At 44.7% G+C, this 12,938-nt stretch overlaps 1 protein-coding gene across 5 annotated transcripts in view; it reads left to right on the top strand.

The window, feature by feature from the left end:
- EPC1 (enhancer of polycomb homolog 1) overlaps nt 1–9,156 on the top strand; it is a 1,950,735-nt gene extending 1,941,579 nt beyond the window's left edge. For all 5 annotated transcript variants that reach the window (XM_044066705.1, XM_044066704.1, XM_044066707.1 and 2 more), the window contains one exon: nt 8,860–9,156. In XM_044066705.1, the coding sequence (XP_043922640.1) occupies nt 8,860–8,932 (73 nt within the window). In that variant the 3' untranslated portion in view covers nt 8,933–9,156. The remainder of the gene's footprint in view (nt 1–8,859) is intronic.
- Nucleotides 9,157–12,938: the final 3,782 nt, after the last annotated feature.

Genomic DNA, 12,938 nt, shown 5'->3' with positions numbered 1-12,938 from the left:
AATGCCTGGCATCAGTAATTGCCTTCTGCAGACAACAAGGAATTACAAATCTACCCATATCTGGACGACTGCCTGATCCAAGCGGACAGCAAGGACATTCTATTACAGCATCTGGCATTTGTAATAAAACTGTTAAACTACCTGGGATACACAGTGAACAAAAAGAAATCAAAACTAATACCTTCTCAACAGATAATTTTCCTGGGTGCCAGCTTAAATACAACCACCCAGATGGCCTACCTCACGCCAGACAAACAAGGGCAGCTGTCTCAATACTTCAACAAAATGGCAACTTTCACCAGGCTAACTGCAAGGAAAATCCTGCAGGCTCTGGGATTCATGGCATCTTGCATCCTTCTAATACCATGTGCAAAGCTGCATATGAGGAAACTACAATGGTACCTAAAAAACGTATGGTCTCAACACAGCCACAGCTTGGAAACAATTATACCACTCATTCCATGCCTTCAAAAGGAATTTTTGTGGTGGGCTCAAGCATGCCAAAGAAACACAGGTCTCCCTTTCTGTTTACCTCAAGCAACTCAAATTATCACAACGGACGCCTCAGACTACGCCTGGGTAGCACACATGGCAGATCAGTGCATTCAGGGAAAATGATCCCAAAAAGAGAAGCACCTACACATCAACCAAAAGGAGATGCTAGCCGTGCAAAATGCTCTTATGACTTTCAAAGACCTACTGCATCCAGGCCAGCTATTGATCAGGACAGACAACACCACAGTCATGTGGTACATAAACAAATGGGGGAACTCATTCATACCCCCTGTGCAGGCAAGCCATGACCCTATGGAACACAGCACTGGAATTACAAATTCAACTACAGGCACAATTCCTGCCAGGGAAGGAAAACACACTGGCAGACAACTTAAGCAAAAATATGACAGACCCACACGAATGGAAGTTGCATCCTCAAGTCTTCTCATAGATAACTCAGGCATGGGGACAGCCAGACATAGGTCTGTTTGCTACCCACAGAAATTACCAGTTGGAAAAATTTTGTTCAAGGACCTATCATCCACAAGCCTGGAAAGTGGGCGCACTCTCTTTCAATTGGACATTGACAGTTTATGCCTTCCCGCCTCTTCCTCTACTGACCAAAGTTCTATTAAAAGCCAGAGCAGAGAGGCCACAAATGATTCTCATTGCTCCAGACTGGCCACGACAGCACTGGTATCCTCTCCTAAAGAGCCTGACACACTCACCACCATGGATCCTACCTCTAGTCCCTCTTCTGTTGTCCCCAGCACAACTACAAAACCCTTCACAGCCAGCTCAAAACCCTAAATCTAGCTGCATGGAGAATACCTTAATTTCCCAACAGACTCTCTTCTCCAAGGAGGTGCAGGATGTCATATTGGAGGCCAGAAGACCCTCTACTAGAAAAGCCTACTCCGCCAAATGGAAACGATTTTGTTCCTGGAATCAAGAAAAGGGCCAGAATCCTTGGGTAATAAATATACCTCAAATTTTACAGTACCTAGCTGAGATGTTAAACAGTGGCCTTTCCTTCTCCTCCATCAAGATCCACGCTTCAGCCATTTCTGCACAGTACAATACAGATCCTCCTTTATTCTCACATCCTCTATTAAGGCAGTTCCTCAGAGGGGCAAAAAATATAAAACCCCCACGGAAACCACCAGTCCCAGCTTGGGACCTCAACTTCGCATTGGAAAAGCTGACCCTGCCTCCCTTTGATTCGGCTTCTTCAACAGAGTTACAATACTTGTCGTGGAAAACGGCCTTCCTTCTGGCTATTACCTCAGCACGCAGGGTTTCGGAACTACGGGCCCTCATGGCTGTGCAACCATTCATCATTTTCCATCAGGACAGAGTTTCCTTAAGGACCAACCCTACCTTCATGCCAAAGGTAGTATCCAGTGTAGCTTTGAATCAGACTATTCATTTACCTACCTTTTATCCAAATCCACAGAACAAAGGGGAGAGACTACTACATTCCTTGGACATTCACAGACAACTTCGTTATTACTTGGACAGAACAAAGCCATTCAGGAAATCTGAGCAGCTCTTTGTGTCCTATGCTACAGGTGCTCAAGGAAAGGCTATTTCCAAACAGACAATTTCAAAATGGATAGCCCACTGCATACGCTTTTGTTATTCATTTCATGGAAAATCTGTGCCTGTATACATCAGATCCCACTCCACCAGGGCTACAGCTACCTCTGCAGCTTTCCTCAGGGGGGTCCCTACCAAGGACATTTTGGAAGCAGCTACTTGGAGTTCAGTGCACACTTTCTCCAAGCACTACCACCTTCCACTGTACTCAAAATCTAGAGCGGGCTTTGCCACAGCAGTCCTGCAGGGGCATCCTCGCCCCTCCTAGTTCCACTTAGTGCCTACCACCCTTACTTAGCTTTGGGATTCTACCCATCTGTAATGACTGCAGCTGTATGCACGATGAACATAGTACAGTTTTGTACCTACCATAAATGTAGATGTTCGAGTGCTCATACAGCTGCAGTCCGGGTTGCCCTCCCTCCATCCCCTCTTAGGACAGGCCTTATGACAAACACCTTTATCATACAACCTATTTGGGGTATTCTTTTATGGTGTATTTGCTGGCAACTACTGTTTTTGATTTATCTACATTGCATGTTTGCATAATATTATGTTTTGCCTTCCTTCTGGGGGCACCTGACATCTGGGGCAAGAAAAACTGAAGAAAATGGCGTCGGCTGCCTCTTTTATACCCCTGCCGCATTGACGTCAGGGAAGAAGCGACGACAACCGACGCCGGACCTAGACTTTGGAATTCGGCCGACCGAGGACCCGCTTGACGGCAGGATAACCTATCTGTAATGACTGCAGCTGTATGAGCACTCGAACATCTACATTTATGGTAGGTACAAAACTGTACTATCTCCCCACTGAGGAGGTACCCAGGAAGAGATTGTGAAGAGGAGGCACTTGGACTCCCCACAGGAGTCTCTGACACTGACCTGGATGAGTCAGATGGGCCCCCTCGATCCCCCTCTGAGGATATCTCCTTTGCAGAGATATTAGAGATCCTGAATCAGAGGGGCGGTTGGCTGTCCAAAACCCCTACTGAGGATGAGTTAGTGCTCTTAAAGGCTTTTGGGTCTCAACCTTCCACTTCTTGGGTGTCTCCGCCTTACGATGAACTCATAGAGCTGATCTCTCATAAGGCATGGGAGTCGCCAGAGGCCATGGAACCTGTCCCTCGGAAGACGAACAAGTTTATCTCTGCCCCAGTGGACAAAGCCTTTTTGACCAAGGGAGTGCCTGTTGATGCCATGGTGGTAGCTGCAGCCACCTGAAAGGAAGTGTCTGAAACATCCACATCTATCCATCCTCCTAATAGTGTAGGATCATGGATAAATATGGGAAACGCATGTTTAGTTCAGCGACTTTTTCTCTTCGATCGCTAAACTATTTAACCCATTTCACGAGACTCCAAGGAGATCTTCTGAAAGAGCTAGGAGATACTCTTCAGGGTACGGTTGCTGCAGGGGTGGCCGACAGTGTCAACACAAAGCTCGCTACCTTAAATTCGGTTGTGAACTCGTCCATGCGTCTCATATCATATGCAGCTAATGGTTCAAGTACAGCCGCTAGCTCAGGCATTGCTCTGCGGATACAAGCCTGGATGCGTCTGTTCCTTTGTGGAGCCCTTTAAGTCTTCCTTTATTAACACTCCATTTGATGGCTCATTACTGTTTGGGCCTAAAGTAATGGAAACATTAACCAAGTGTGAGAAGGAAGGCAAGACCCTATCTGCCGTTGGAGTCTGTTTTTCTTCCCCTACTGCGCCCTTTCCCAAGGGCCCTAAGGGCAGACAAATGGTTCCGAAAAGCACAGGGAACCTTCCAGGACACACATGGAGAAACCCCCTCTAGAGGCAGAGGAGGGGGTTATAATGGAAGACGTCACCCGCATGGCAGAGGGGGTCCGCAGCAACAGGGCGGCAGAGGACAGTTCTCTGGTCAGCCCTACCAGTGCCCCTGAAGGGAGGCCCGGCTGTCTGGCTCTGGAGGCAGTCGGGGGTCACTTATCTTTGTACCCAGAAGCCTGGCTAAACATAACATCGGATACTTGGGTACAAAGCATCATTTTCAGAGGATATTTCATACCGTTCTCTACCCCTCCCACTCCTGTATACAGAATCCCAGATGTTCCACCCAGTCTCCAGGAACCAGCAATCGTAGAGGTCCACAAATTGCTAGAAGAGAGTCATCCAGCCAGTCCCAGCAGACCAAGTTGGATTCGGAATTTACTCAAGATTCTTTTTGGTACCAAAGAAAACAGGGGACTGGAGACCTATCTTGGACCTCAGCAGACGCAGTTCGTAAAGAAAGAGAAGTTCCAAATGGTCACGCTGCAGTCCATTCTTCCCTTCCTAGGGAAAGGCAATTGGATGTGCTCCATAGATCTGAAGGACGCGTACTATCACATAAAGATGAACAGACGCTCCAGGGATCACCTGCGTTTCCGGCTGAGAGCCAGTCATTACCAGTTTTGAGCCTCGCCCTTTGGTCTCACTACAGCCCCCAGAGTGTTCACCAAATGCATGGGCAGTGGTCATGGCTCACCTGAGGCGTCTAGGATTCCAGGTGTTTCCATACCTAGACTATTGGCTCCTCATCGCTACCACCAGGCATCAATTGACTCCGGCAACACAATACACTCTGACACTCTGCCATCAATTAGGCATTACAGTCAACTTCGAAAAGTCTGCCTTTTCACCATCGCAGCATACCGTTTTTATAGCAGCAGAGTTAGATGCCTCAACCACCACTCTACGTCTTCCAATCGAAAGAGTCTCACTTCTCCGCCAACACATCATCTCACTGGTGTCAAAGAGCAAAGCTACAGCAGCAGAGGTCTTGAAGGTGCTAGGTTTGATGGCAGCTGCAGTCCTGGCCGTACCACTCACTCGCAAGGATGCATATGCAAATCCTTCAATGGCTCCTCTTTGCTCAGTGGTCTTACCAGAAACTGCCGATGCACCACATAATTCTCATCACAGATTCCTGCAAGATTCCTGCAAGAGAGACCTTCGGTGGAGGTTGACATCTCTTCATGTCACAGTTGGAAGGCTCTTTGTCCCCCCACCCCAGTAGCCACTGTGACCACGGATGCTTCCCTGATAGGGTGGGGGGGGGGCATTTTCAGGGAAAGACTGCCCAAGGCACATGGACGGATCAAGAGTCACATCTGCATATCTCTGGAGTTGAGAGCAGTTCTGGCGTTGCAGTACTTTCAGGACTCTCTTCCTCTAGGTAGTATTGCAATTCAGATGGACAGCATGTCAGTAGTCTGGTACTTGAACAAGCAAGGTGGAACCAAGTCTTACCCCCTTTGTAGAGAAGCCCTCGGGGCAATGGGCTCTGTCGTCCCAGCGTTTTCTGTTAGCAATGCACATCCCGGGGAAATCCAGTGTGATAGCGGACAAGCTAAGCAGGGCAATACTGCTCCCTCACGAGTGGTCTCTCAAACAGGTTGCGGAGTTGATTTTCCGCAAATGGTGCCAGCCTTGCTGCGACCTCTTTGCCAGCCACATCAATTCAAAATGCACAAGCTACTTTGCCCTAATGCCACCTCTGGGACATCCCCCGAGAGATGCATGCGTACATGATTGGCCCCCGGGTCTCCTTTATGCATTCCCACCCTTTCCATTGATACCCAGATTTTTACAGAAAGCAAAATCGCTGGGAAAGACTGTTATCCTCATATCCCCCTACTGGCCTCAACAGATTTGGTTCCTGTTTCTCCACCATCACCTGCTGGAAGATCCATGGATCCTCGACCCAGTTCCGGACCTTCTGACGCACCCGTCAGGGAACCTCCATCTTTCCCTGCAGTCCCTGAAGCTGACTGATTGGCTAATCCACTTACCCTAATTGCCAGGCTTCATTCAATTTCAGAAGATACAAGAAAAATTCTCTTGTCTTCTCACAAGCCATCCACCAGGAAATTATACTGCAGTAAGTGGAAAAGGTTCTCAATTTGGGCCATCACACAGAAAATTGACCCTTTCCTAGCTCCGCTATTGTCTATTTAAAATTTTTGACAAAGATTTTTAAGGAAGGGGCAGCAGCTGCTGCAGTTAGAGTCCAGTTAGCCGCCATCTCAAATTTCCACCTTGGATTCGATGGCTCAAACGTTACGGGCCATAAGTTATCTAAAACTTTTCTTAAAGGTGTTCTTCACATGAGACCTCCTGTCAAAATTCCTTATTCTCCCTGGAGTTTGAACTTTATGCTGTCTTAAATTATTCTCCCCCCTTTTGAACCAGCATCTTCTTGTGATCTCAAATATTTATCCTGGAAAACTATTTTTCTAGTGGCCATTACTTCTGCCCGCAGAGTGTCAGAACTCCAAGCATTATCTGTCAGACCACCTTACATGATTTTTCCATGCGGATAGAGTATCTCTCAGAACAACCCCTTCTTTTTTGCCTAAAGTCTGTTCTAAATCCAATATTAATCAAGTTATTGAATTGCCAGTCTTTTTCCCCAACTACTCTAACAAATTGGAATACGTGTTGCATAAACTTGGCATACACAGCTCAGATTTTATCTTGATAGAACTAAGGATATCAGAAAATCGATCAGCTTTGTGTCCTTCTCGGAGGCTATAAAAGGAAATCCAGTGGCTAAAACAACTCTATCTAAATGGTTATCAGACTGTATATCCTTTGTTTATGCGAATACAAACATGCCATTAACACACAGACCTGAGGCTCGTTCTACCAGAGCCGTTTCTACGTCTTCTGCCTTTCAAGCTAAATTGCCCCTTGACAATATTTGTGCTGCAGCCACTTGGTCTAAGCCTCATACCTTTATTATGCATTGCAAAGTAGATAAGACGGCCAGGGACAGGTCTTCCTTTGGTTCTAAGGTGCTGAAAAATGTACTCCCATGAGCGACCCAAGATTGAGGGTGCTAGGGACGCTACCCATCAGTGAGAATAAACGGCAAGATTTAACAACTTCACATAAAGAAGTTATGTACTTACCATAACGTTCCATGTGAGTTGTTTATCTCGCCTTTATTCTCACTTCCCTCCCTCCTTCCCCCTCCTGGCTGACAGTAGACTTAGAGGCTAGTACTATCCTGGCTACTCAGTACTTCTTTTCCTTTGGAAAGTGTTCCCCTTTTAGAGCAGGGTAAAGGTATATGTATATATGTGTGTGTGTGTATATATATATGTGTATATATATATATATATATATATATATATATTTGCAGCAAACAAGATCTGAGGTAATTCCAGCAGTGCATTGTGGGATAAGGGGCTTGGTCTCGAGCTACTGGCAAACCTTGAGCTTTGCTATCGGCTGTCCATCAGTGAGAATAAAGGCGAGATAAACAACTCACATGGAACGTTATGGTAAGTGCGTAACTTCTTTTTATTTTTCATGCTGACAGGGTCTCCTCAGGACTAACCCCTTATGTCTAAAGTGATGTCCAGTGTGTCTCTTAATCAATGTGTCCTTTTGCCAACTTTCTTCCCTAATCCTCAAAATAAAGGGGAATGGATCCTGCACTCCTTGGACGTGCACAGACAGCTCAGATTCTACCTTGACAGGACTAAGCCCTTCAGGAAATCTGATCAACTACTAGTCAGTTTTGCACCAGGGGCAGAAGACAGGGCCATTTCAAAACAAACAGTTTCCAAATGGATAGCACACACTATCCATTTCTGCTACAAACACCATGGGAAACCAACCCCTCAGGGGGTCAGAACACATTCCACTAGGGCAACTTCTACCTCTACAGCATTCCTCAGGGGAGTTCCTACCAGGGACATTCTGGAAGCTGCTACCTGGAGTTCTTTTCACAGTTTCACCAAGTATTATCACCTGCCTATCTTTCCCAAATCCAGGGCGGGTTTTGCAACAGCAGTCTTGCAGGGCATACTAGGCAGCCCCAACTCTTCTTGACTGCCTCCATCCTTTCTTCACCTTTGGGAATCAACCCAAGTGTGATGACTGCAACAGTGTAACATGACGAACATAGTATAGTTGTGTGCAGTTACCATAAATGTAGATGTTTGAGTGTATTCACTGTTGCAGTCTGGTTTCCCACCCCCCAGCCCCCTTGTCTCTCTCTCTCTTCTCTGTTTATTACTCACCCTTTCCAGGGCTTTTGGTATTTACTTTTTACTGGTGGTGGTTTCCCACCATAGCTTAGCTCCCTATTTGGGGGGCTCCTGACATTTGGGGCAAGAAAAACTGATGTAATGGTGTCCGGCTGCCTGTTTTTATACCCCTGACAACCTGACGTCAGTCCTGGAGTGACAGCAACTGACACAGAAATACTAAGTCTCTGATATTCAGGCCGACTGAGGGCTACCTGCAGGCAGATAACCCAAGTGTGATGACTGCAACAGTGAATACACACTAATATCTACATTTATGGTAAGTGTACACAACTTACTATTGCAGCAGTGATCAGTAAGATATCTACTGTTATGTAAGTTATTGCACAACTGTCCTTTCTGCTATTTTTTTTTCCTTTTAGGTTTCTGAAAATTCTACTTGTACTTGATGAAATAAGGTTAACATCTTAAGTGCTGATTAAATTGTTTCTTGCAGTATGTTCTGAGTTGGTAGTAAATTTTTGCATGATGCTTATTTGCAGTTGATCCCTGGAAAAGACAGTTGAGAGAATTTCCCCATACACTTAAGACTTTTGAAGGATGCTTCAAGTTATAATTGGCAAGACAGAGAACTGTGTTGTGTGTAAAGCAAAGTAATAGACGTGTGTTTACTTTCTTTGTAACTGTGAGAAAAGTGTTTATTTTTAATTGTTTCTTTAACATAGCAGTTTTTTGTCTCCCCCCCGACACTTACAGGGAAGACCTTGATACAGAAAAGCCAGCATTGAACAGTATAGCAGACAACACAGTGGCAATGAAAGTGACGTAGCATCAGTGAAACAAAGCCTGCAGCCTTGGGAACTTATCTTTGGTGCTGTGCATCGATAGCATTATAAATGCAAGGGATGGTGGAATACATTACGTTGTGTTTCCTTGGCATCTGTGGGGACTTAAAAGCAAATGCACACCTCTCATGCTTTTTATATGTATGCGTATGTGTGTGTGTGTGTGTGTGTGTGTGTATGTGTGTGTATATATATATATATATATATATATATATATATATATGTATATATATATATATATATATATATATATATATATAGTTAAAAATTGACATTTGTAAATTGTGAATATGGCAATTGTGTACAGTACTGCATATTTGTAATACCCTTGTATATATGTTACTTGAATACTGAACTGTTCATTTGTGATGCTTTGCACTTGGAAAAAAAACTAAAAAACAAAACTGCAACCAGTAAGTGTGAGAGATGCGAGAGATTGTATCAAAATGAAAGGTGACATCACATCATGTGCATGGTGCGGAACCTGCTGTTTTATCTATTTATTGTGCTGTGTTTACAGTTTTTTGTACACTGTACTTTCATTGGTTCCTGTGCTGTAGTAAATGTGATAGGTAACTGTGGAATCCTTGGTATTTTGTATATGGTAAAACATAACTTGGTTTCCCCTTTGGGTCTCCAGGTTTTCAGTGTATCATGTGAAGAAAATGGTGACATACATACAGAGTTGAACAATTAAGGCATTAGTTTATAAGTTGGGAAATGTAATACTTATCTGTTGATTGTCCATTTGTGATCTCTCAAAACAGGTAACAAACTGCAAATGAAGTCTTTTTTTAAGCCACAAAAGCAAAGATAAGTCTGTTAATTTAAAGCACTATGTGGTCATGCTGCTGCTTTTTACTTGTGTTCATTTGGTTTGAAATATATAAATTCTAAGTTCTCACAGACTAAGCTGATTATTTTTGCACCCTTAATGTTACATTTTTCAGTAAATACTTGTATGAAAAGACTTCATTTTTTTTGTTACTTGTTATCAAGAGAGAAAAAAAGGTTACAAGGGAAATGAATGCAGTAATCACTGTACGTGTATCATCATTCCAGTTTCTAACAGCCAGCTTTTCATTTTATTCTCCAAAAGGCTGAAAGGCCAGAACCACAACTATTGGGTGCCTTCCTTTGGAATTATGACCTCTCTTCTGTGAAGAGAATGGTACTTAACAGACTACTACTAGTGCTTTGACAGTACCGGAGTCTGAATGCCCATTCTAATGGCATAAGTTGTCCTTGAAAGTTTTTAATCCCACCTGGAAAATTGTGACATGACTCTCACAAAATAAACCCAGGGCATTACATGTTGATCAGCCAAGTGTTGTGTTGTGTTTTTTTTTTTTTTTGTTTTTTGCTATCTTAAGTAAGCATTGTTGAGTGGTGTACTGTTGCACAGTTTGCATTGTATTGATGGAATGCCTATAGTCCAGGGCCTGAGAGAACGTTACAGAGACTCCATAATTCATGGGTTGAATTTACAAACTAAGAGAACTGTTATCCAGTGTTATGTCTCTAGTGGCAGTAATTGCACTATTTGTAGTTGTGTCTTTCGGCTTTTCCCGGTTAGGGGTCGCCACAGCAGAACTCCAGTCCGCTAATGATTGGCAGTAGATTTTTACGTGCTGAGTTGCCGGCCCTGACGCACAACCTTCAACAAAGGTACGCCCATTCACACATGTCTCCACACAGAAGATGCTCTAGCTGAGAATCGAACAGGACAGTGTCTTACTGTGAGGCGACAACGCTACCGCAGCACCACCACCGCAGTAATTGCACTATTTGTAGTGCAATACCTAAATATGCAATATAGTAATGTACAGAATTAACTCTCCGTAATATAAGTCTTAATTTTCCCATTCTACAGCTCAGATGCCTTTTTGTGCAGTACAGGTAAGGGCAACACTTACTAAATAGTTTTCATTGTACAAATTTACTGAATTAAATGCTTTTGTAGCAGGTATGCAGTATACAGGATGGAACTGGTCTCTGTTTACCTAATGACTTGCTTTTGTTTTTCCTTGTATTGTTTAAACTTTAAAAGAGCCATTGTGCTGATGAAGCATATCTAGTTTCTGCTTGCCCATTGCAGTTCTTCTCTCTACCAGGTGGTAAAGATTCTTATTGGCCATCACTTTAAAAATTTGATGCATCGGGATTGATATCACTTGATCGTATGTTATCCAGGTCCTATGTTATTCAGTCCATTCACTTACGTGTGTTGAACTGGTTGCTGCCAGGCCACTATCCACAGTCAGATTTCCCCTTCACATCTTCAGCTTCTCCCCTGACTCCCATTATGCATAGTTTCTCCTCCACCACCGCTGGTCATACTTTCTGCCAATAGGAGTCAGACGTGATTTTCACTGACTCAAATGAAAGGATAAATGTTCAGTGTTAAAGATATCAAACCCAAAGCCCACTAAAGGCCCTCAGAAAGCTTGCCTCCATTTAAAAAACAAGGAGGGGGGGGTTAAAAACCCTCAGACCCACTCCTAAATCCAGATTGGATTTAAAGGTCCAATAGTCTGATTTTCCCACTTGCAGAGGGATTTTATTCCACTGAACACCTGCTCTCCCATGAAAAGAATTCCGAATAGATGATGTCCTTCTATTCCTGTGTTGCAGTATTCTAGTTGTGGGATTTCCTGCCCTCAGGCGACTCATACGTCAGCTCCTATACAAAAGCTACAGCTTGGCTGTTGCAGCCTGCGTGGGACGTCAGATGTAAGGCCATAAACCAGGGGCCTTAAATGTGATGTCTGCACGCACATTCCTCAGAACTTTTCAGCTGCAGATGACCTACACATCGTATGATCGCTCCTTCACAGACGTCGCATCAATAAAGCTAAGTAATCCGTTAGGTTTCTATTTTTTTCTAGTTTTGCCGATTGTTATTGCTTAGGCTTGGTTGTTTTAGCCTTTAGCTGATGTCAGGTAAAAAGGGTAAGTGCCAATGCAAGTACCAAATACCTCATAAAGACGCCCAAGATACGTGTGTTTTTTGCTTAGGCTGGGAACACAACAATTCCTCTTGCTCAATTTGTCAGTCATTTGTGTTGAAGACCCTACGCAGCTGTCTGGCTGCTTTAAACCTCTCCCTAAAATGGTTAGCCCTTAGAATGGATCCGCATCGGAGGCCGCAACTGAACCTCCATGAAAGCAGGCCAAGATTCCTTGGCCCTTGGAGTCCATGGAGGAGGGCAATACATTCTCTGCACGAATGGCGACTCTGAAGGCAGTAGCCAATAAGTCCATGCACCTCCTTTCCCATGCTATGGAGGGAGCCGCTAGGGCGGCCGTGTCCGGTGTTGCCATGAGGCATCATGCCTGGCTCAGGCTTTGTCAATTCTCTGAACCCTTCAAGGCGTCCTTTTGCCTAATGCCCCCTATGATGGTTCTTCCACATTTGGGAAGTCTGTACGTGAGATACTGTTCCAGAGTGAGGATGGGAAGACATTGTCTGCTGTCAGGATCCGCATCTTCGCCCCTCAAAAATCTTTCTGTAGGAATCAGCGAGGGGCAAAGAAGATGTGGTTCTGCAAATCTCAGTTCTGCCGGGAAACTCAGGACTCATCTTTTCCCAGAGGCAGAGGGGGTTATGATAGACGCCGGCCCAGAGGCAGAGGGTGTCTGAGAAACTTTGGGTCTCGAAAACCATTCTCTGACATGCCCGTGCAACAGTCCTGAGAGGCTGCCCGGCTGCTAGTCTCTGGAGGCAGTCGAGGGTTGCCTCTCACTGCACCCAACGGAGTGGGAGTCTGTTACAACAGACCATTGGGTGTTGCAAATCATATCCAGAGGTTATTGCTTCCCATTCATAGAGCCACCTCTCCCCCCAAAACACCCCCCGGACATTCCACCCTCGCAAAGGGAGGTAGCGGTACTGGAAATAGACAAGCTGCTAAGAAAACGAGCCATCCGAACAGTCCCCTCAGACCAATCTGGATTAGGCTTTTATTCCAGGTTCTTTATAGTGCCAAA

Source organism: Protopterus annectens, chromosome 3.part1, assembly GCF_019279795.1.
Source record: "Protopterus annectens isolate FY-2018-M chromosome 3.part1, PAN1.0, whole genome shotgun sequence".
NCBI classification, from domain to species: domain Eukaryota; kingdom Metazoa; phylum Chordata; order Ceratodontiformes; family Protopteridae; genus Protopterus; species Protopterus annectens.
This window is presented reverse-complemented; position numbering and strand designations above follow the sequence as displayed.